At 38.8% G+C, this 25,521-nt stretch overlaps 1 protein-coding gene across 1 annotated transcript in view; it reads left to right on the forward strand.

The window, feature by feature from the left end:
- Nucleotides 1-25,521, forward strand: part of PIGN (phosphatidylinositol glycan anchor biosynthesis class N) — an 88,513-nt gene that overhangs the window by 39,378 nt on the left and 23,614 nt on the right. Inside the window, exons 13-20 of the mRNA XM_008492607.2 lie at nucleotides 9,351-9,429; nucleotides 11,799-11,981; nucleotides 14,916-15,052; nucleotides 15,855-15,954; nucleotides 16,116-16,208; nucleotides 17,513-17,604; nucleotides 19,592-19,703; nucleotides 23,292-23,400. Of these exons, the coding sequence (XP_008490829.2) occupies nucleotides 9,351-9,429; nucleotides 11,799-11,981; nucleotides 14,916-15,052; nucleotides 15,855-15,954; nucleotides 16,116-16,208; nucleotides 17,513-17,604; nucleotides 19,592-19,703; nucleotides 23,292-23,400 (905 nt within the window). The remainder of the gene's footprint in view (nucleotides 1-9,350; nucleotides 9,430-11,798; nucleotides 11,982-14,915; nucleotides 15,053-15,854; nucleotides 15,955-16,115; nucleotides 16,209-17,512; nucleotides 17,605-19,591; nucleotides 19,704-23,291; nucleotides 23,401-25,521) is intronic.

Genomic DNA, 25,521 nt, shown 5'->3' on the forward strand with positions numbered 1-25,521 from the left:
ACTCGAATACTACATTTTAATAATCCCAAATTCTTATTTTTATGTGCATAATGAAGTTATAATTTGCATAGTTATATAAAAAGTCACTGCATTTTTAATGTGCAAACAAAAATGCACCTCTGCCTCACTCTATGAAAATGTAACTCTTTCCCTTTCCTCTACCTTCCATATGAACTGAAATGTAACTCCCTTAAACATTTGTACAAATTTGATGCAAGGATGTATCAATCATGTAGACTGAGGCTTTGTATTTGTCATGGTGATAGAAAATAAAATAACTTTTTTGGTAATGTAGAGTGTGTTTGAAGATGTACAGCAACTTCAAAGAAATGCCACATATACAAATGCCTTTCTTTTTTCCCCCTTTCTCTGAAGACTAGGGATACAGCTCTGCATTATTCCCTCTGAAGGCCTTTCAAAATTTAAAACACCAGATATTTCTGCAAAATTGACATTTGGAGCCCAGTGAAATAAGTGATTTCTCCTCTGACATTGAATGGGTCAGGGTTTCTTAAGATGACAGTGAACAGTACATCCTTTGAAGCATCGTATTTGTGCTTTGTTGAAAAAAATGCTGGTGTCTGAGATATTTGTGATACATATGATAATGCATTGCAAGAGCAAATGTAAGTATTGAATATCAGGGGGAAAGGGTAAAGCTATTGTGATAAGGAAGGATATTTCTAACAGTGATCACTTTCTCTGTTGGTTTGTCTGGATACTTTGTCTCTAGAGGAAACTTGATTTAGCAGGAACACTGATTTTTCTGGGAAGACATTTCAGCCCCTTTATCCTCTTATCTTCTGGTCACAAATGAGGGACAGGAGCTTCTGTCAACTTCTAGTGGAGCCTGAAAAGGCAGACAGCTTTTTTCTCTCTGCTTTGTCCCCACTTTGTTTTCAGGTGGGAATCTAGGCATCAGCCTCCTCCTGGGGCAGCTGGTACAAGCAGGGCAGTATGGACACATTTAGCCTGTTCATGTCAGGGATGTAGACTGGCAGCCCTCTCTCCTCAGCCTCCTCCCTTGGCTTTAAGAACTTGTGTGTATATGCATGTGGAAAAAAAATCAGAAATGTAGCGCTATAGAGACAAAAGTGCTCAAATGGAAACAATAGCTTTGTTACTGTTTAGAAAAAGAGAATAAACCTGATTGAATAGTAGGCGTATGATCTCTTTAGGGAGAAATCAATGCCTGTGCTATAAAACCCATGTTCTTTAGCAAGAATGTCAGCTTCTCTTTCACTGAATGGGCTCTCTCTGAAACACTCTGTTAAATGCTACTCAGGGAGGATGCAATCCTCTTAGAAAGCAGGCATCCTGCTGGTCTCAACTTTCAGAAGCATGCTCAGGAGCTTTTAGTTTGTGTGTGAAAAGCTTGCAGGCAGCGGCTTTTGTGCAGGAAGACCAGGCTTAATTGGATTTACTATCAAGTAGGAAGTAGGTAAGGTCTTTAGAAGGAGCTAAGAGGCTAATGCGTAAGATGAAATATCACCAGATTTGTGTGTTTCTCTATTTCCTTGTATAAATCCCTTCAGCCTTTTCTTGAAACTTGAGGGGCTTCGTGCAATGAGGGAGAAGGAAGAGAGTACAGGCAGGTGGTGAGGTGGGATGGGCGGAGAATGTTCTGCACTGGGGCATGAGGTAAGAGACAATGTAGGGGTCTTTCTGGATCTCAGTAAGAAAGGCTTGATAACAGTTAATGAAATAGTGGGTGTGATAAGATAAAACAAAGAGAATCATAGAATGGTTAGGGTTAGACCTTAAAGATCACCTAGTTTCAAACCCCCTGCATGGGCAGGAATCCCTCCCACTAGACCAGGTTGCTCAAAGCCCATCCTGGCCTTGACCACTTCCAGGGACCTCCACAGCCTCTCTGAACAGCCTGTTCCAGTGTAAGAATATAGATTAATATAGATGGAAGAATATAGAAGAACATAGATGGCAAGTAAGTCAGATGCTGGGTACCTAGTGTTTGGACAGCACAGGTGCAGTGCAGATGGATTTCCGCATGGTGCTACACGGATCCTGTCTGTGAAGAGGCTCCTTCTTTTGAGTCATTATTATGATATTGAGCTCTCATTACGATATTTTTTCAAGAAATCAACTCTCATAATCATTTTTAACATCAAATGGTTCAGATGAGAACTTCTTGCTGCACTTCCAGAAAAAGATAAGAACAGGAAGGCAGTGTAGTTGCTGGTGCAGAGTGGGAGCTGTCTGCAGGGTCCTCAGTTACTACAAACTCACTGGGTTTGTACTGTAGCCAAGGTATTTGTGCAGCACAGCCTGAAGACACATGGGACAGGCAGCACAGAGCTGGGCCTGTTCAGGTTAACTGTTGTGTGGTTTCCTTGAGGGACCCAGGTCAGGATAACTACAGGGAGCTCGTGTTTTGGTGGCCTTGGAGCCCCGTCTGTTTGGTAGGTGCCCAAGCACTGCACAGACTGCTGGCTCTGGATGCAAATGGCTGGAAAATGGTCACTATGGTTTAGGTTTGGCATGCAGGGTTGTAGTGCAGAAGAGGACCTCTGGCACACCACTGCATATCCACAATGCTGCAGATCTGAGTCCAGCTCGACGTATGACATAAATCTGTCCTACACTTTGTGGAGGTAAGGGCTGAGGTACAGCTTAGGTAGGGCACTGTTATTTAGGGTCAGCACCTGTCCCCTGCTCTGGAAAGTGGAGACTTTAAAAACGGTGCGTTTCCTTTCCTTCAAGGATCTCCATCTTCCCTATTAAGCAGTTTCCCTTTCCAGGGCTGCGGCATTGTGTCCAGTTGGCTTTTCAGGCAAAACGCCTGCCCCTGTTCCATGCCTGCTCCCAGCATCTCAGTTCTGCTTTGAGGAGGCCAGAGGGACTGCCTCAGAGCCTGGCTTCCTCCTGCCTGGCCCCTGGTTGTTCACAGCTTGTCTGTAGCAGTTTGCATGCAAAATTTGCTTTGTGCAGCCCAGTTATCTTAATTGTTTCTCTGTTCAGTGAATTGGCAGCTGACAGTTAGCTTGCCCAGCTCCTTTTTCTCTCATCTCTGCTATCTAAAGGATTTACATAAATATCCTCGGGCACTCTGCTGTTGAATATGTGAATATGCTGCATCAGGGACCACTGGTTTGTGGAAATTAGAAAAGTATTTTAATTCCTAAGATTTGACAGTCCCCAGACCATTTGTAGTCAGACCACTTCCAGGGGCTTCACTGCTGCCCTGCTGTTTCTTCCTGAATACAAAAGCATACCTGTACTGGTTTTTGCAATGTGTCAGTAAAGATGCTTTTTACTGTCTTTGGTCTGCAGAACTGTGTGTCCCTTTCCTTCCTTTCATTTGCTTTAAAGAACTAAAACCTCAGAACTTAAACCAGGAGCCTCTTACTGACTTTCTTACTCTGTTGTTTTGTTTGGTTTTGATTCTGCTTGGAGCGCCTGATGTATTGAGCAGTGCTTGCTAATGCTGATAAAAGAAAAAAGGTTTCAAAGAGAACTCAGTACAATCCTACAGCTTTGGCTGACTGATTTGCAGTCTAATGCAGTAGTCAGAAAATCCAGAAATCACAAAAACCTACTTGAAATTTAGACACTCCCAAGACTGAAATTCCTGGCAGTGGAACAGCAAGAGAAAAGGGAGTACATCAAGTTGGGAGGGGGAATTCTAGGGCCCTAGGCTTTAAGAAGCTGTGATAAACCCCTTAGTGTAGGCTTATGTGGAGTATCTTTTCCTATAAAATGGACAGTTTTAGCACACTGTAACATCACTGTAATTTTTTAATCTGTAAAACTATGCATCTTGCTTCTGAATACTTTCTGAATGCAAACTAAGTTTAGGAGTTGCCTGCTTTAGTTGCTTACCTGAATATATTTTAGTAAACAGTTAACATTCAGACTATGTAAACAGGTTAAGGATCACTGTTACCCACCAAATTGTTTAATCTTTGACTCTTCATTCTTTGGTTAAAGTCTAAAGATATATGAAGGGCTGTCTCTGTATCTCATATAGTATGTGCTTTGAGTCTCTCTTTGGCAGATACAGTAAAACAATTTTTTCTATTGAGTAGGCACATCTGAAGAACTGAAATTGAACACATTTTGAACATAATGTACTCTGTACTGCACAGCAGGTTCAACAAAAAGTAAACGTCATGGTTCTAGACTGATTTTTAAAATACCTATTTGGTCGATTTTACATGTTTTGCTGAATGAACTCAAGACTGCATCACTTGCCATTCACTATATTTCTGAAAATTCTCTGCTGCTGGTGGAGAAATGGGAACATTTTATACTGTACCTCTCATTCTTCTCCTACAAGGTTATGCAGCGTACCTTCAAAAGAAATGGTAGAATTATAAAGTTAGGCTAATTTGTGATTCCACTATTGTTAATATAAAGCCTCTGCACTCATGAGTTGCTAACAGGAATGAAGCAGGCACAGGCATGCAGTCCAGCTTCTGCTAAATTAATGGTGTTCAGTGCAAGAGTTCTGTCTCTCCCCTTGCTCACCTGATGCTTTCTGAGGTGCCATCTCTGTTGTACAGTGAGGATGTTTGAAGGCAGCCCTCATGAAAGACTGACTTTGTGAACCCTCTTGCTGCTTTGAAAAAGTGTTGTTCAATTACTTGTATTACTTTTGAATAGCAGTTCTGTAAAAACATCAGACCAGTCTTGTATCTGAAGTTTCATTTTGCCAGCAGCAGCGATGTGGATCAAAACAGCAATAGTAGGTCCTGTAAGTACTATTTCAGCTGATAGCAGAATTGCTGGACTGAAAGCTGTCTTTACTTAATCTGGCCTTTTCACAGAGGGATGGGTGGCAGAGTTGGACATGCTCAGCTGCTTCTCTTACAGCTGTGTCTTCTGCAAATCTAATCTCTCAAAATATTGTAGGAGGCACAGCATTTTTTTTTTCTGATGGGGAGGGTGAGGAGTCAGTGGTAGAAGGGTGTAGATGTGCATGAGCTGACAATAGGTATATGGCATTTGTGTGTGTATAGTGAAGCAGCTGAAGTAAATTTTTTGTCATCTTACAGTGAGCTGGGCCAAGATCTCAGCCCTTCTCTTTGAATGCTGCACCTGCAGGTCTGCGATCCTTTCTTTTCACTTTCATTAGTAAATCTTGAGCATTTTAAGTGTTAAACTACTACAGATCCTAAGGGGTTACATTATAGTAGAATTCTGGAAAATTTAGTTTACAATATGGCTGTGAATCATGGAAATAATAAAATTAAAAATCAGGCAGTGGTGGGTTCAGGTTTATTTGCATCTCCTTCTACTCCCAGGCTTTTATGTCATGGTGTGACTGCAGCACTCTACTTATGTTGTTGGGGATGGTAGTTTTTGTCATGTGATGGTAAACAAGACTCATTGACCAAACAAGGGTCCCCTTGACATTGCTATGGTGAACATACTTCATCACATTCTTCTTGTTAGTGCTGTCAGATAGCTTAGCTTATATGAAGCATGAATGATAAGTTGGGAAGATTAATTTTGTCAAATATTCTTATGACAAGGATAGCTAACATCTCTGAAGGGATAGTTTACAAGCACTTGCATGATTAGCCTGATTGTTTTGTTTCATAATTAATTAGGTTTATTCATGGATGAAGCTGTTGTTTCTGTCAGGAACTAGGAAGTTAATTTCTGATAGCCATTGTGGAAAGCTAAATTGCTCTTCCAGAAGCACCATCACTTTCTGTGAAGAATGTAATCTTGAATTTTTAGAATCCTGATGATATTGTGAGTGCACGTGTGTTTATAGTATAGGTGACCGTAGAGCTCCCAGTATTTAAGTTAAACCTCAGAGTACTACGCTTTACAGTTGCAGTGCCTTCAAGAAAAGACTGAGAGGTCAGAGTTGAGTCCCCTGACAGCATTTTCTTTTTGTGTGTTTGCTAATTAATAGGAGAGAGATTTTTGTGTTATGGATAAAGACTTTTGATTTTACTAGTCAAGATTATTAATCTTGAATTTGGTAGAATTGGATTTTGGCATTGAGTAGCTGGTAAGTGCATCTACACACATATCTTAATTTTTTTGATAGAGTTCCAGTATCTTTCTAATAATGATCAGTAAATTCACTTCACTACTATTAATATTAGTTGCGTGTACACATTAAGTGACCTTGAGAATATAGTGACATACTAGTAGTGCCTCTGCCACAATGTATACTAAAACACAGGGAAATGCTCTGATCAGTTTATTCTTTTCTTTATTCTTTTCTGACAGTATGTCTCACATGTCTTTTAAATAGATTAAGTTAAAATTGGGTGGTGCTAAGAATAGTTCAAGCTTTAACTTCTCGTATTTAGATTTTCCTTGTGGTTTTATTTATCTCTGTGAGTCTTGTAGGTTTTATAGAACTGTTTCTGAAGTTCCTGGCTTTCTTTCTAGAGGCAACTTGCCCCTTCTGGTTATGGCTCAGCTTTGTCTTTTTTATGCTTTCTACTGCATCTGCCAAGGGAACCTTTTAAATATGTCATCTATTTTGTCAGCTTTAGGAAGTGATCTGGGGTCCTCAGTGGGTGGTAAACTGTGTATGCTGAACATTCCTTAACTGAGAGATAATCAGGATATTTGGTGACTTTTCTTTCTAGTCTGATGTCAGATGCAGAAATTCTCAATCACTTCTTTCAGATTTTTCTTAACAAAGAAGCAAAAAATACTTTAAGATGATGTCTTGTAGTGTAACGAGGCAACCAGGTACCACTAATTGCCAGGGAGTGAGCATGAGCTTGTGTCAAGCCCACCTGTGCCAATTAGGGTGGGCCCCCTGGTCCTGCTCATGCAGTGGGGGCCCAGCCTAATTAGGCACAGGTGGGCTTGACACAAGCTCATGCTCACTCCCTGGCAATTAGTGGCACCTGGTTGCCTCCCTACACTACATTGTCTTATCAACCCTTGCATTCAGGATAAAACTTGCATTTTGATACACTTATAGTCCTTAGTTTCTGGTGAAATTAATAATTTTTACAAAAACAATCTATAGACAATTCTAAATTAAATGTCTTGAAAAGCAAGCATATGCAAGCAAGGTAAAATATGTGGTGTGATGTTAGCTACTGAAAATTAACAGTGCACTTGTTAATGGTAACCCTATTTGACAAAATAATTGCCTTCTGCATTTGACTTACTGAAGCTTTGCTGTTTAAAAAACCCATTTATTCTGTTGCACTATCCATGTCCAGTGATCCCAGGTGCTGTTATCTTTAGAGGAATAGATAAAGACTATTGTTCATTAATAATAAACTATTCATTGAGAGCAAAAAGATAATGAAGAGGTTTACAGTTAAATGACTAAAGATATAAATGAAAGATAATTTTAACTTGTCATATTCAATGCATTTTTAATAAGGATTAAATCCACAGAAAAATAGTATGTATAAAAAAATAAAAATGAGACAATGAACACAGGAACATTTTGGATGTATTTAAGTTCTAAATAAAGCTGCTTAATATTTATTCCAGATTTTTAAAATCCTTACCTAAAAGCTAAGATATGGGGGTTTTATACTTTCTTTTTTTCTCTGTACATGGTGAAAACTCCCATTCTGGTGTTTTGCTCCTTTTCCCCTGCCAAAAATCCTAACAAAACCTGAGGGTTTCAGGTTTCCTTGGGGCAGTACTTAGGTCTGGTTTGCCTGCTTGAAGAATTGATTCTAACTTGAGTCATCATCATCCTTGGTGCGTGCTCAGTGGCTGCATGCTGGTAGCCCTCGGCTTGTGGAGCTGTCAGGTTGGCTTTCAGAGGGACCTGTCATGAAAGGTGCAGGAATAACCAACATTCACTCTGCTGTTTTTCCACTCTGTTTCCTAACATTATCTTTTTTCCCCCCAAAGTTACAGGGATCAAACACTTAACGTCACCTTGTCATCATCTTTTCCTCTCTTCCTTTTTTTTCCCATGCAGCCCGTCTCTCCTTACTTTTTTATAGATACCATCCTTTGATTTTTTTTCTAGAATGAAGAGAGTCAAGTATTTTAATACAGTTATTTCATTTGCTCTTCTCAAAAGTAAGATACATTGCTACTGTTGTTATCCAATGTTTGGGAAGACTCCTGCACAATACTGCTGTCCCCTGAGCACATGGAAACAGTGTCACAATACACCAGCATTTTGTTAGTAGTAAAAATTCAGGCACAGAAGCCTTTAATATATTCTAGGGCTTGAAAAATGATACATATATATTGATGATGTATCAAATGCTTCTAGGCTGTAGGCAGAAGTGGTTCCCAAGTGTTTGGGAGCTGCAGGAAGGAGCAGTTCCATGCAGTATTTGCATAAGGTCATGACTTGCCCCTCTGGCTCATCTGAGTGACCACAGAGGTGATTGCTGCTGGTTTAATTAGTAGGAGTGAGACCCCAGGGCCAGTCCTGATTTGGTAGAGCCTGAAACATGCAGCTGGTGGCTGTGTGTGAGACATGTGAAGGAGCATGTGTGAGGGAGGGAGGCATGGAACTGGGCCATTACCATCATGTGCTGAGGATGCGGAGGAGGTGATGCTGTGCCACAGCAGTGTTGTGGAAGGTGTGAAGGAAAAATGCTATTATGCGTCCATCAGCTGTCAGAAAGTTGTGATTGACTCATGATAAGTTTCCCTGTGGTGCCAAGAGTCTGTGTTTTAACTTGCCCAAGGTAAACCTGGGATCCCCTGGCCTGCCACTGTCCTTAACTTGGAAAAAACCCAGCAAAACAGAAGTGGCTCCTTCCCTCTTTTTTTCTGGAAATTCCTTGACTGGCTTGTTTCTCCATCTTGCTACTTTATTTAAGGGAAGAACCATAGTAGTTATTTAAGTTGACAATCAAATTCATTAAAATCAAATAGATTTTTGTCCCTGATTTCAGTGTACCTTTGCTATCCCCTGCTCTGGGGACTCTGCTAAGAGCTCCCTGTGTAAGCTCTTATTTTTCAGAGAGAAGATTGTTAGGCATCAGCTACTGTTAGTGTGGAAACTGAACAATTTGTCCTGTGCTGACAGGCTTACAAACAGCTTGCAGCTGTCTATCAAATCAATTAAATGGCTTTATTCTTGTATGTGTAGTGCTTCTTTTCCAGAGCTTTTGTCAGTAATAATGCACAAGGGAGATAATTTTCAGCAGTATTAGAGGGAAGGACCTACATAAAGGAAATTTCTCTTAATGCAAACATCTTGGGATAAGTTGGGCAGCAGCAGTGTTGACACAAGTGTGAAGATGAATGTAGAGGAATGGATTAGTTCCCAGTTACTTAATTACCCCTAATGGACTTCAGAATATTTTATGTATTTCTTTCCAGAGAATTTTTTTTATAACAAAATTAATCTTTTCTGCCTCTTCCTCTTCTTGTGAAAAGCTGGAATGTTAATATCTCTTTATGCTGTTGTGCAGACCACTTTCTGATTCTGAACAAATCCACTTTTTAAAGAAAGCAAGACTGTATATTCAGCAGCAGAAGTACGATGAAGCGGTAAGTCTCGTATTGCTATACAATTTGTAGAAACTTTTTAGAAGAACTTCTGTAATATGTAAATATTTAGTTTTGTTTACTTCAAATGAAACTGGAAAATTAAAATTCTTTCCTCCTTATGATGCACATCTTACATATTTACACAAATAAAATCCCACTGTAAGTCCCCTAAATTTCCCATTTTGACATCAGTTCTGATGAATAATCGTAGAATCATAGAATGTTAGGTGGGAAGGGACCTCAATGATCATCTGGTCCAATACTTCCAGGTAATACTACTGTTTCTATGAGATACCTCAGCATCCTGTTGAGATGAGACTTAAAACTGTCCAAAGTGGGGGAATCTACCACTACTCAGGAAGACCTTTCATATTAGAATCCTAACTGGATATATTTTTACTCATACTTCTTAAACTGTTTGTTACCATTCCCTAGTACACTAACACACAGTGTATGCTTCTAGTGTGCACTGTTTCTACAGGGGGTAAATTGAGCGAGAAACTGAGAAGTGTAGTTCATGTTCATGCTTCCTAGGCTGCTAGTGGCATGAAAAAAGTATGATGTCTTGTTGATGGATCCTGCCTAGTGTTATTCTTTCATTTGAACCAATTTGTCAGAGACTGAGAGCCACATATGGAATCATTCTGTGCTTCCCAGTTCCAATATTACTTTCCAAAACATTTGCTACCCCTCACTGTGCAACAGGGCACTATATGGATGCAGTTCACCAGTGCTTGTGTTCTGATAATCACAGAAATAATTGACAGAGCTAAGTGATACAAAGAAGTCTTTCATTTTAACAGGTTTAGTTTGGTCACTGACCTTTGTGTTAAAAAGAACATGAAAAAGTTGAATATGTAAGGTTACATTTAGCTTGACTCATGCAGGAAAGAATAATTCTATTATATGTTAGGGTTCAGCTACTCTTTTTCCCTAGTATGATTCGAAGGGTAATTAATTACTATTTTATGCATAAGACAGCTAAATCTATTTTATACCTTGTTCCTTTTTATTAACCTCATTGAAAACTGGAAATAGCTTGGTGTAAATCAATGAATCTGTTTTGCTGTGGGTAAAGGTCTTCTTTCTGGTTTCCCAGTACTACTACTTGGCTATCACATACTTACAGGAGACATTTTCTACATTTCAGCAGTAAAACCTGTGAGTTTTTATTGTTCATGATACATAAATTTTACCCCTTGTTCACTTAAGTACCCCATGTGTTCAAGTTTGTTCTTGATCACTAACACATCAGGGCTTGTGTTTATGCCCTGGTAATCCTGAGCTTCCTTCATTGCAATGCAGAAAGATCAGTGCATTACCAGCTGGTGGAGTATAGATGATTCTTTGCCTCCTTAACTCCACAGCACTGTGCATTGCAAATCTGTGTTCATAATCATATCCTCAGGAATTACAAGGTTTTGGGTGAGTTTGCCCACCGGCAGACTTGTGGTCTCTTCAGTAGCTGACATACCTTTTTCTGTGGATTGTTGCTGTTAAGTCCCAACTGGATAACTGGACATAAAAAGAAACATCATAAAGTATGCTCAACATCTCTTCCTTACAGATCTTTTAATCACCAGAGAATTCTCTGTAACTACAAATGACACAGCTGAGCTTCCCATCTTGGGTAAATCACAGGGTTCAGCACATCTTCATGTAAGGAATGACATTCACAGTGGGGAAAAAAACACTGTCTCTGTCCTGGTGTCTCTCCAGTGGAGGTACTGAATAAGGGGACCTGTGATTGAATTGGGTACAACCCTTCTTGTGTCCAAATTATTTGCATCCTAAGAGCTCCAAGAAGCTTCTTTGTGAATGAAATTGGGGCTCCAGTTCAGTCTTTGAATTCACCACTGCTGCCTAGACAAAGTACTTTGAGTGTCAGGTACTACTGAAGGGAGAACATCAAACCCCAGGAAGGGGGGTATTTCAAACTGTTGATAGTGACCACATTTCAGCTGCATCCATAATCCTCTTCGTATGTAAATGCTGTGCCTTCAGAAGCACATGACTTTTTTTTAGGGAGGTCACTTTTACAGGAATATATGTGTGGTCAAATGCTCATGGGAAAACAAATGGTATGTTTGGTAGTAGGTGGTGTTCAAGGTGTATTATCTGTATAGCTTTCACCATCTGACCACTGTCATGGCTAGGGGGAATAGCAAAGGAGCCAAATGATGACTTTATATCCAGCAGCGTGTACTCCAGCAATTGGTTCTGCCAAAACACTATACCTGAGTGCAGAGAGGACACATGCCAAGAGCGCTGGAGCCTGCTTGAGCTCCAGTTGCTTTCAGTTAGGTCATTTTGTGAAATGGAGCTTTCACCATTCTAAACTGTTGTTTGTATCTGTTGTCTGCCTCTAGGTATCTCTGTGCAAAAGCCTGATTAACCTTGCTTTGGAAGGCTTGTCTTATTACCATACTTATGACAGGTTATTCCTGGGTCTGAGTATTGCAATGGGTTTTGTGGGATGGACAACTTACGTAATTTTGGTGATTATCAAGACCCATACCAGCTTGACCAAGGCTGTCCAGACTGAAAATAAGGTAGGTCAGAAACATGCAATGATTTTTTTTCTATCAGTTGTCATCATTATATGTATGCTCCATCTCCCTATGTGGGAGATGAGACTGTACGCCTTCCATTTTTTTTTTTACTACATCTGGAAACCGGAATGCTGTGGAGTTTTCTAGCTTCTGTAATCTTGCATTGTGTTACCACTTTGTCCATTTATTAGGATCAGGATTCCTAAACCATGTAAGTCTGAGTATGCAATACTGTGCATTCTCAGTTTCTTCCTTCCTACAGCTGTGCATTTTACTAGATGCCAATGCAAGTGTAAACAAACAGAGTGATATAAAACTACTAAATGGTCTGTCTTTAACTAGAAATCAGTTTTCAGCCTTAATGGTAGTGAAGTAAGCACTCTGTTGTAATAATACTTGTCTGAAATAATACAGAATTCAGGCTTCCATTTTGATTTTTCTTCTTTACTGTAAGGCAAAAAAAAAAAAATTAGCATGTAAATTATTTTATTCCTGTCCTCTTTGGCAATGTGAAATTAATTTTCAGAAGCTGCACAGTCCAGTCATGGGTTTTTAAAATGTATAACCTGTTTTAATAGTAAGGTGGTCCGTGGTTTCACAGATTGGCTTGCTTGCTTGCTCTTTGTGATTTGCAAGGGTGGAGCAGAAGACATCAAAGATGAAGGAAGCTCTATTTGAAAAGATTATTACATTTTGATTTTTCACAAAGTACAAAATCCTAGGAAATTAATGTACTTTCAGTCATTCATCAGGAAAAGTGAACTGGCAAAAGGTTAGCATTTCACTAGAGAAGGATTAAACCCTGGGTGCAGGGGAGAGGGAAACGTCAGGAATTTGCCTCAGAATAAATGGAATTGTTTCACTTGGTAATGTAGATGAGAATGAGTGCTCATCATCTTTACTGCCTTCAATATTTTACTCTAAGAGAATTACTATCATGCTATCGTGAAGTTTTTACTACTGTCTGAAATGAGATAGCCTTGGCCTTTAATGGAAATGATCAAACAAAATTCAAATGGGAAATACTCATAAATGCTGTACTGCGTGATTTAGGTTTTCTTTCCTCAAATTACTGAGAGGAAATAATCCAAGGTGCATGTTATGTTAGATATAAACAACATAATTACAATAAATAAACTGAGTATCGGGCACATTAATAACTACATTAAGCAAAAACTTTATGAATAAATAATTTTATTTATAAAAATGTTTTTAGTTGACATCACATTTTGATTTGCTATATTGATTTTACTTGTTGAAGACAAATTGTATGCGAGTGACACTGGTAGAGCAAAACTAGGCTTTATAGTTCTTTGTCCACAGGTACAGTTTTAATTCAGTTTTAGCAAGAGACCTTTTTCTGTAGAAGACTTTTGTAATATTTCTAAATACTTATGAAATCACAGTGTGAGGATAATTCTTGATATATGGAAATAATTAGGTTTATAGCTAATATTGGAGTTACTTAAAGAATTTTGCTGAGAAACTAATCTACCATTGACAGTCTTCTGCAGAGCACAGCCATTAAAAATGTGAAAGCAGCCTCTGAATAATGAAACGGCCTATTCTGTGTGTATCTTCTTAAGGTTTTGGCTTCTTATGCTGTATTTGAAAGAACTTCATAGTATGTTGTTTCACTTAGTAAAAAGCCTAATATTGAATCTATTTTTAACATACACAGAAAATACAAATCAGGTTTCTGTTTTCAATGCATGAATGACTATATTGGAATCTATAATATTTATGTCACTATATGGGATAAAATGATGATTGTATGTGAATACTCATTCAATGATAAATTATATAGTATCTGTGTGATACCTATACGTATTCATTCTGTCTAAATGTCAACAAATGTAAAATTTAAAACTAAGATCCAAAAAACTGCATTAGTTCAGCTTTCTATATGACTATTTCTACTTAAATGTCAGACCTTAGCAGATATGCTATTAAAAAAATAATTTACAACTTACATTTGCTGTCAATTTAGATGAAGGCAGCTACATGGCGGCTACGGGGGAGGGGAGAGGAGAGGGCAGAAAAAATGTTAACCCATCTACATGAACTGCTATTCAAATGTCTTTTCTCAGCATATTTAATGTAGCTTTGTATCTGTCTACATAACCCATTCAAAGAAACTGGCATTCATGTAGACAAAACAGTGTCTTCTTACCAACACAATGAACTGAAGCCTACTCAGTCGCTGAATCTGCCTTTGCTATGTCAAGTTGCAACACAAAGATAAAATTGTTTATTTAGAACTTGTACTTCGTCTTCCCTCACCAGCAGTTCTTCTGATATCCAAATGTCCCTAAATAAGGAAAGCAGTTCAAGGAGCAGGAAAAAGACAGATACAGAATCATTGTTTAAATGCTTCTCTGCACAAACAAGAGATTGCTGGTCTCTGGTGATTAAGGCCCAGTGTACCTGTCTGAGATTACCCATTTTAAAATTTTCCTTTCTCTCTTTGATCTTCCTCCTTAACAGTGGTTCAGTCCAAAAAGGTGGTAGGGAGAATGTTCTAATCTTTTTGTTAAAGGTTATGCTCCAAGTCTGTTTTTAGAATCAAAATTTAAGAGACCTCCTTTTTTCCCAAGACCTTTAGCATCTCTGACTTCAAATGGATTTCAAGTGTCCATTGAACATAAATAATACTGGTCTTCCAGATGGTAAGTGAGCCTTGCCTGTGCAGATATTACTGCAGGACCTTATGCAGAGATGTTTTAGAATTAGATCTTCAATTTTTTCTGTTGCTTTTTTATCCCATTGGATAGAAATGTCATCCAGAGTTGTGTGCATAGACACAAGGCAGTTTGAGTGGCTGGGTTAAAATAACATTTGCTTTACTGTGTTACTAACAAATAGCAAATAGTATGTAGTTTAAAGCATTTTATCGCTGTTCCAGGAGTGTTTGTCCAACCATTTGTTTTTCAGGAATCTACTGTTCTCTTCTATGGTTTTGCCTCTGTTGGAATGATAATAGGTTTCTTCCTGTTGATTCAAACATGTCCTTGGACATACTATGTATACTGTCTCTTGCCAGTACCAGTATGGTATGCAGTTCTGAGAGAGTAAGTAAAGAATTTTACAAAGAATGTTTTATAAAACTAGGTCTGTGCTTCCTTTTTGTTGACAATTAACTTTTTCCCATTAACTTGGGAGAAAAAGTTAGCTGTAATTTTATTAAACTTCCTGAAATGCTTCCTGAGACATTCCAGAGGACTCTGGTTTGTTTTGTTGGGGTTTTTTTTGTTTGGTTATTTTTCTAATAGAATGGCTAGGGTTGGAAGGAACTGTAAAGATCATCTATTTCACTTGACATGCAAAGTGTATTCCAAATAGACTTACACAGCTGCCAATTCTAGAAGATATCTTTTCTATTAACAAAAATAAATTCATGTCTTTCCAAGACAAAATGTTTTTAGAACACTCTTGACTGTAGCAAAATAGTGCTGAAATCTTGAGCCAGTACCCATAGCAGCTGATTTCTTTTGTAAAATGGGACATATTGTTCTGCTTCTTCAGTAATTGCTATCCTGTGGAGTGTCAAGTGTGCTTAATTCCAGTTACTTTCGGAGAACACGTGTTGGGGTTTATGCTCTGATATTGAAAGCTTGTCCAAATTACTGGTATAGATGGGCCAGAAATGGGAGGGGGAAAGCTGGAGGGTTTTATTGTAGATTTTATCTCTGGTAATACTGGGCAGAAGGAGCCTCAGACCACCACCCAGTCTGTTTCTAAACAGCAGGCAGGGTAAGCAATACCTGAAATATTTCTTGTGCTCTGACCCTCTCTCTACCCTTTAAAGGTAAAATCCCATATTTTTTCTGTTTTTTAAAAATAATTACCATCTTGTTCTGTCATTTTGGACAGAATTCCTGTTATTCAAGACCTTGCTGCAAATCTCATGTCACTTCATATCAATCAGTCTATAGGATTCTTCTTGACTTGTACACTGGGAATTGAAATACTAGTAAGTATTTTATCCATATGTATCAACATGGTAATTCATTGCTAGCATTTTACTTCTGAGAAATTATGTTTTATTAATATGCTTGTTCTTCAGTCTACTGTTATACCTGTGTTTCTTGGTTAGCTTTGTTTGTGTTTCTGTTTTGTTTTGTTTTTTATTAGGTCTTCAGCTTTTTCTACCGCTCTGCTCTTACTATTGGTCTTCTTGTCTTTGCTGGCTGGCCAGTGATCACACAGCTGTGGGTTCAAGCAAAGGTACTGTATTGCTTTGCTTAAAAAGAGCATTTTAAATGGCTGACAGCTGATTGCATCTTAAGATGCTGGCATTGGTCTATTTGGAGTACTGCTTTATATTCTTATTCAGTTATGCTCTTATTCTGATCTCTGTCATGAGCAGAATGTAGCAAAGCCAGGAATCTAATATGATCTGGATGGAACTCTCATAGAAGGTAAATAATAAGACTGCTTAAGAATTTTTCAGGGTTAGCTATCACTTTTAAGTTGTTAATGATAAATTAAAAAATGCTTGATTTAAACTGATATGACATGCACATAATTTATTAAACTGTTACAGTGATAGAAGTGTTGGCATGAGTGGTAAAAGTGCCACCATTTTAATGAATATAATAAATTCTTTGGAAAAAAAGTTATGATAACCAAAAAATTCTTGTCAACTCATTGCTGTATGCAATGAGCTGGCATGTGTTGTTTCCCCAAGGTAGCTTTCTTTACTGTTTTTCCAGGAAAAAAAGTTGAATTGTAGATAAGAGTGGGTAGTGGGGTTCGGGGGTAGTATCAACATTTTAATTAAAAGAAAACAAATTGAGTCAAATTGCTAAGTTTTTCTCTGAAAGAACTGTCAAGATGGAGTCTTGTATTTGTTTATATACTTTTAAAATTTTTTTTCTATATTTTATTTGGGTAATCAAGTAACTTGTCTTAAAGCTGTGTGTACACAGAAGATGTGTTGTAGCACAGAAAATTTCCATTCAGGAACTTGAATCTGACTTGAGCTTGAAAACTTTAAATGATATAGCTCTTAATGTCTTTATTTAGGGTAAAATACCTAGGACAGGTTGTTTTCCCCTTCTCTTTTAGCAAAAAATTTAGATTACTACTTAGATGATTATGGTGGGTAAATTAAATGCATTCAGATTCAGAGACTGGAAAATGTTATCATATTGCTGAAGAACAGGTAATTAGTTGCTGTGAATGTCTGATGAGATGAGTTTTGTTCCTTTTTTTCTGTAAGGTTATTCATCAGCTTTCTGGTGACTGCAATGTGTGTGAAGGCCACACTTTGAGAAAGTACTTTTAATTATAAGCTGGGCTTTAATTCACGTTGTCTTTGCTAGGATTTTGACAGCTGTTTAAATGAGATTCTTTTCTGTATTAAATTGAAGTGCTGTGATACCAATGACCCTGTGCCCCTTTCAGTTAATTTTTGTATGTGAGAGATACTAGTAGCAACTGGTAGTTCACTAAAGTACTTTTTCCTGAGAATACAATTGTCTTTCCACATGACCTCCAAAAAATCCCATTTGTTTTCCTTCTTTTAGACAACAGCATTGATCTGGACTCTTCTGTGTGTGCTCCTGGCAATATTTCCTTTAATGCCTGTTGTGGGAAGAGAACCAAACATTCCTTTGGTGTAAGAATCTCATGTTCTTTAAACTTTTTTTCCCCCGCTTTTATATTCAAAACTTAGGCCAACTTTTGATATATGAGGAATTTCATTAATGAAAGCTTGCTGAGACAAATATTGAAATTCAGAATTTAAATAACATTGTAAAGGCCCCAGTTATTCACTAATCTGAATGAGAATAGGCTTTCAATTCTTTTGCCCCATGTCCAGGATAGATCAGTGGACAGTGAGGTGGGCTGGAAAGTCTTATCTGCCAAGTTCTAAAGATTGTAACCAGCAGCATGAAGTCCAGCTGTAGGCCAGTCACTAGTGGTGTACAACAAAGGTTGTTACTGGGGCCAATAACTTCATTGGTGACCTGGATGGTGGCACTGAGTTCACCCTCAGCAAGTTTCCAGGTAATATAAAACTGGGAGAAAAGATTGATGCAGCAGATGGATGTTCTGCCCTTCAAAAAACAGACCTGACGAGATGCATCTGAAATTGCTGTCTCTCATTCTGGGCTCTCTGGGAGAGAGATGTGGACATACTGGACCACAAGAAGAGAGAGGGGTTAGAGTATCTGTCACAGGAGACCAAGCAAGAGCTAAGACTGCTTATCCTGGAGGTGGATAAGGTGGAACTTGTTATTCTTGAGAAAACTCAGGAAGATCTTATCAATGTGTAAATATACTTGTCTAGGGGAGAAGAGTAAAGAAGACAGATTCTTCTTAGTGTCCACTTAAGAGACAAGAAATGTACAAAATTTCAGATAGAGGAAATTCTGCTTAAACATAAGAAAAAAGCTTTTTTTTATGATGAGGGAGGCCAGTCACTGGAACAGGTTCTCCAGAGAGGCTGTGGAATCTCCATCAGTGGAAGTATTCAACATCCGGCTAGGTATGGCTCTGAGCAGCCTGCTGTAGTTGACACTGCTTTGAGCAGGGAGTTGGAGTACACTGATCTCCAGAGATGGTTTCCAGCCTTCATCATCTGAGTGAGTAGCCTGCAACTGTGTTCCTCTATTGGTTTGATCTTGAACCAATTTACTTGAAATTTGCTTGAAAATTGCTTTTGAGACAGGCCTGTGTAGCCTGATTTTACTGAGTATGAGGTATTTGTACATTTTTGTGTTATGTCTGAGAAAGCACAATGAATGCAGCAGTCACAAATGGACTTTTTGTCAGTTTCTTACTGGAGATGCCAAGGGACAAGTGGAAATGAAGACTGCATGGTTTGCTGCCTCCACATCACGGTTGTAGCATGATAGAGAAATACATGCAAAAACTTCTGCTGCCTTTAAGTTTCCTGTGCTTGCTTGATGATGATATTATTATTGATCTTTTAGTGAATCATATCTGTTGTTTTGGAACAGTGTTGTAATTACGAAATTTACTCAGTAATGCCAAACAGTATTTTTTCTATGGTTTATGTGCTGAGTTCCAATCTTTCTCTTAGTTTTACTGTTGCATTTAAACAAGCTATGTATTTGAGAGGGATAGTGGTGTAATTACCTTGTTAGATGACAAAACATGAAACCACTAACTTTGAACATATACAAACAGTAGTCAGTGATTAAAAGTATTATTTGGAGGTAACCAAAAGTTTCTAAATATAACAGGTGACAGATCGGGCATGTGGCCAAAATGGAGATTTATTTTTTTGCCATTGCCATGAAAAGAACATAACTGTATTTGTGAATTGCAAGCTTGCATTAAAAAAAAAAAAAAAAAACCAACCCAAACACATGAACACATCCACACTCTAAAAAAGGAAAAAAAAAACAGAGAGAGAGAAGCCCCAACCAACAACTTCAAAAACCACACAACAAACCACACTTCCACACTTGATTCTGGTTTTGATTTTCTAAAGCTGGATGTTGAAGTTTCCTCAAACATATTAGGTCTTGATACTGTAATGAATTATTTAATCTTAGTGAAGAGCACTTCTATGAAAATTTCCTGGTCCCTTTGGTGATACTTCTTGGAATTTTATTGTTCTTTCATTTTTACAGAATAGCAACTGGTTTGCTGACTCTCCTGATCTCTTTCTGCTCGTTGGCATTTCTTTGTAAAAGTGAAAATAAGTACAGAAACAGTGAAGATTTGAAAGTAATTTTTTATCAGGTCAGTTGCTACTTTTCAGTAATTCTGAATGTTAGAGGGTTTTTACATGGAAATTTTTACATACTTTTAAGAACGTGTTCCTACCGAGGCGACAATTTTCAAGGAGAAAGTGACTGTTCCTAAGAGTTTTAAGACTCTTGTAGGAGGACACTGTGCTCATTGTAACAGGCATTTTTAAATATCACAGTGCTGTGATTCCAAAAGCTCACCCTGTGAATATTTAGATGTGTTGATACATAGTTGATGCATAGAGAGTTTGATACACAGAGAGTTTGAGAGTTTGTTCTGCCTTCAGTCTGTATATGTAACTTCCAGTGACCATTGCAGGAATTGCCTATGCAGACTAAGGACAGGCTTGCTGATTCCAGGGGTTCTTTACAGTTTCTGGCTGTTGTATAATCATATGAGACTGATACTGAGATGGTTTTCTCTTGGGTAAACCTTCTTTCAGATGAAAGATGGATTTTTTTCCTTTATAGCTTCATGAAATAGGTAGATTTTTCATACTAAGTGCTAATTAAGTTCTAGAAAGCCTTTAAGACTCTAAGACCTTGCATGTCTGCTGTCCTCTTTTTTTTTTAAAACTTATTACAAGATAATGGTTTTATTTCAGGACCAAATGTATTTACTGTCATTTGTGTGCTGGAGTTTCTTACTGAGCTAAGCAATGCATTAATTAGATCAGGTAACGAGCTCAAATTGGTAAAAGGAGGAGGCGAAAGAGTAATGAATGCTTAAAATGCCTTTACTAGAGCACATTCACATGTATAAGGGGATGGTGGTTTCTCTTAACTTTTCCATCTTGACTGTGGTTAAAAATTATCTGTGCCTTTTCTAAGTGTGTAGGACAGATATTTTCAGTATATGCTCATCGGTGGATTTCTCAGTGAAATGCCTGAAAACAAGCTGTACTGGATGGAGGAGTGAGAGAGCAGCTGGGGGGGCACCAGCAAATGTCAACTCTCCACACAACTGCTGCTGCATCTCATGTGATATAACTTTGTGGAGAAACTCACAAATGATGATGATGATGGTGATGATACAGATATGTATCATCATGTAGTAATGCCAGACTATTATTTGAGTATCAGAAAATTCACTCGCAGAGCCCCAAGATACTCAATTAGATGAACATGTTGAGCCTGCCTGTTCAGGGAATAACACCTTTGGTTTTTTCCTTTAAGAAGATCATAAAGCTCCTCAGAGCTTTACTCCTCTGTAAAATACAGAGAGTATTTTACAGTAGTGACATCTACTTATTAGTCTCTGTTAGATTTTTCTTTCAAAAGCTTACTTGGGAATTGAAAACAAGGGATCCACCATGCACAGTCTGGGTAAGGAAAGGATTGGAAGGGGAGATTATTCAGACTTACCAAGGGGAAAAGGACATTACAGAGTCATTCCCTGTTTCTAAGTAAAAAACTTGTTTTGAGGCTAGGTTATGTTTACTTTCCTTGAAACCTAGAGGAACACAAAAGCAAAATGTCACAAGACTGGTATTCCTAGGCACTGGAATTCTCTTGTTCGTCTTTTTCTTTTGAGCTGGAGTTTTCAGGGGGAACAGGGAAGAGAGTAACCTTCAAAAATGTTGGTTTGGAGCATTTTGAACACATGAGTTTTTATTTACAGCTCCCAGGCAGTTTTAAGGGTGAGATGAACCATCTGGGAATTGACCTATAGTGAAGGTATCATATCTGGTAAGGAACAAAGCTTGTTCCATTACATAAATTGCTCTTTTTTTGGTGAAAAAGAAACCTGAGTTGGCAGACTCTTTTTATTATTTTTTTTTTTTTTAACTCTAGCCTTTTTTATAGTGTGCAGGTCGTGATTACGGTTCTACTGTTCTCTTTATGGGTTGTTGTCATGTTAGATGCTTATGACAGCTCACAGAGCTGCTGGTGAAGGGTTGTTGGGACTGCAGATGTCACACTTAGTTTCCTCTTCTAACTGTGACTTAGAGATGGGTGTTTCTCAGAGGCCAGCTCTTATGCTGTTCAAGGATAACCTCTGAACTTCAAAGAAGGTTGTAAAGGAGGAAAGAAGACTGATTCTTAGCTGGAGGCCTCTGCACCTTTATGTTGCTTCTATACTGTCCCACAGTTCTGGAAATGTTGGTAAAAGCTAAGAGCAATTTAAACTGAGAATATTGGAGTCTCAGAAGCAGATGCTGAGCTCTTCTGTGGACAGTGGCATAGATGTAGCAGCAGGAAATTGTGATCACCTGGGCATGTTAGTAAACTCTAGTCTTCCAAGGCACAAAATATATTATGGGAGATGTTACAAAGTGACTTCACCAGTGGCTAGGGGATTCCCTAGCAGACGGATTACCAGAATTCATGATACTAAAAAAAGTTGAAAAGATATACAAAAAGGGAGAGATCTGGCCTGAATTCAGCAAATTCATCCCAAATGAACATCAAAGGGGACAATACTCTGAGCTTTTTGGAGGCTTAGTGTTTTGACCTAGCTTATTGATGCTATGCAGAAATACAAGGCATGTGTTCTTGTAGCCTGAAATTAAGTAGAAATGTCAGATACTGAGCATCTGTGAAACCAGGGTATAAAAGGATGCTGACTGCTAAGTGTATCCTTCAGGCAGGTACCACTAGGTATCACTGCATCTGGCAAGGGCACAGCAGCTATACATATGGTAAAAATGATGGATGTGAAGGCTATGTAGTTAGTTTGCACTAAAAAACCCACAGAAGCAACTGCACCTTGTAAGTTTTGAAGTGCATGTTTGTAAGGTACTGTGCATGCTTGACTTGCCTTTTAGTGGAACTGCAGAGTTTTGAATAAATAGCAGTAATTGAAAAATTGGCTCAAGCGTTTTCTTGGATAATTGTCATCTTTCAAGAAAAATTGACTCTGAGGGAAATTTTCCTCCAAGGTTTTTTTCACCTACTTGATGACTGAATGGTGTCTCTTGAATAAGGCAAGAAAAAAACCCAAACTTCTTCAGCTTCACTGCTTCTCCAAGGCAGAGAGCTCTGCTTGAGGTGGTTCAGATAATTTAATTTGAATAGTCTGCTAATATTGCAGCTTCTTTCCATCTCTGAAAATCTACCTCCAGTCTGATCTGCTGCTGTCTCTTGTTACAGGAGCTGTGCTGCTCATGTAAAGCTCTTGCCTTAACTACCCTTCCTCTTCACCCTGTTTCTGATCCTGCAGCAGAGCCAAAGGCTGTTCTAGTTCTTTGTGGCTGCTATTTGTGGACAAGTATTCCTCAAAAAAATACTCCAAAAAGTGGGGGAGTATGTTGTCTGTGGTTTACATGAGTATTTCAGTAGTTATAAAATGTCAGATAAGTGATCCAGGCCACTTGTCTAAACTGTTTTAAAATATCGCCAAGAATAAGAATTAAAGAACAAACAAACAAAAAAATAACTAGAAGGAAGGTTTAAAAAGCATAAGTTGTAAAGAGCTAGAAGTGCTCAACACTACAGATCAGAATTCCTGTTCTTATGTTGAATCAGATGAGGGTTATATGCAACTCCAAAGCATATTTGCATATTCACATATTTAGTATGGGAATGCAGAGATCTATACATTAGTTATGTGTTTCACTGTCTGATTTTTATTTTCTAGATGCTGAGTATTGCACTTTCAACATATGTTGTTAACAGTACCCATGACAATCTTAAGAACAAAAAGGGATTGCCTGTATTGAATCAAATTATTAGCTGGATGACTCTAGGTAAGAACATTTTCCCTTCCACATTTGTACTCTGATAGTATGGGAGGCTTGGGTGAGGGGTGGTGGCACTTTTTTGTAAACATCTTACTTTTGCACGTATTCCTTTGTTTGACTCCTAAGAGTTCTTCCATGTGTTCACTATTCTTTCCTCAGTGAGTTTTTTTGAGAAATGGTTAGTCATTTAGAATGTTGCTTCTTTCTACATCTGCAATGAAATGCAAACAGTTATGCTTTTTCAAGTATCTTTATCTTTTTGTTTTGAATAATCTGAATATTTTTGACATAAAGTCAAGAACAGTAAGCTGAGAAGTGGATAATTGGTTATATGGCTGCACCCATAGGGTTGTGGTCAATGGTTCAGTGTCCAGGTGGAGGCAAGTGATGATGAGCGGTGTTCCTCAGGGGTCAGTGTTGGAACCAGTGCTGTTTAACATCTTTGTTGCAGACATGGGCAGTGGGATAGAGTGTATCCTCAGCAGGTTTGCTGACAATTCCAGGCTGTGTGGTGTGGGTGGCACCTTAGAGGGAAGGGCAGACCATCCAGAGGCACCTTGACAGGCTGGAGAAGTTGTCCCCTGCCAGCCTGATGGAGTTCAATATGGCCAAGTGCAGGGTCCTGCACCTGGGTTTGCTCAGCCCCAGGCACAATTACAGCCTGGGGGCAGAAGGGACAGAGAGCTGCCCTGAGGAAAGGGACTCAGGGGTGGTAGTAGATAAGACTCTCAGCGGGATCTGCCTACTCAACTGGATCTGCCCGTGTGTGCTCGCAGCCCAGAAGGCCAACTGCATCCTGAGCTGCACCACAGGAAGTATGGCCAGCAGGGAGAGGGAGGTGATTCTACCCCTCAACTCAGCTCTCGTGAGACCTCAACTGGAGTACTGTGTACAGCTTGGAGCCCCCAGCACAGGAGGGACACAAACCTATTGGAGAGGGTTCAGAGAAAGGCCACAAAGATGGCCAAAGGGCTGGAGCACCTCTGCTACGCAGACTCTGAGAGGTTGGGGTGATTCAGCCTGGAGAAGAGAAGGCTCTAGGGAGGCCTTATAGCAGCTTTCCAGTCCATGAAGGGGCCTGGAGAGGGGCTTTTCACCTGAGAGGATGGTGACAGGACAAGGGGTAATGGTTTTAACTGAAAGAGGGTAGATTTAGGTTAGATATTAGGAAAAAATTCTTTACCATGAGGGTAGTTGGATACTGGAATAGGTTGTCTAGGGAGGTTGTTGATGCCCCATCCTTGGAAGTGTTTAAGGTCAAGCTGGATGAGGCCTGGTCTAGCGAGACATGTCCCTGATGTGCAGGGGGCTTTAAGGTCCCTTCCAACCCCAAAAAAAACCCAAAAAACAAAACAAAACAAAAAACAAAAACCAAAACGGTAAGACTAATTATTATCAGCCACTCGTCTGTTCTTATCTATAATCTATCTCAGAGAGTGATGCACATCTTATATTTTGAGTGTCATTCACAGAGTCTGTTTGCCAAGCTGAGTTTCTTTCCAGACTTGCTTTGAGGTCCCTAGAGTTCCTCCGTGAGTCAGACCTTCTTTAATGATAGAAGGCTAAAACTGATGCTGAAAGGCTGGAGCACCCTTGGAATGAAATCACTCACTCTGTAATTGTAGCAGTGGCCAAGGCTGAAAGCCGGGAAACAAAATATACCAACTTGCAGGGTTTAGAAAGAGCCTCATCTCTGTTTTGTTGATATGTTTACTATAAATATTTATGTACACTGTGTCAACAAACCAAGCATTCTCCATATATTGTAGTTTTATTTCTGGTCCTTAATAGATTGATTAATAATTATGACTTAACTGTTGATGGAATTTGAATGATTCAGTAAAGTGAAAGCACTATACCACAAGGAGGAATCACACCAATGTTATCTGTAAGAATACTTCCTTATAAACACGAAATTTCCATAATAAAATAGTCAGTTTTAAAGATTAAATAATGGCAATGCTTTTCCTTCTCCCTTCCCTTGTTTCAAGCACTGGCCACTTTTCATCTGCTTTTGTTCCTCTTTACTGACTCTTGCAGAAGCCCATTTCCTGTCTTCCCAATTTTCCTCTCCTCCTGTAAGCTGTTGAGCCCTATCCTCACCTTCAGAAGTTTCCTAGCTGGAGG

The sequence above is a fragment of the Calypte anna genome, chromosome 2 (genome assembly GCF_003957555.1).
Source record: "Calypte anna isolate BGI_N300 chromosome 2, bCalAnn1_v1.p, whole genome shotgun sequence".
NCBI classification, from domain to species: Eukaryota; Metazoa; Chordata; class Aves; order Apodiformes; family Trochilidae; genus Calypte; species Calypte anna.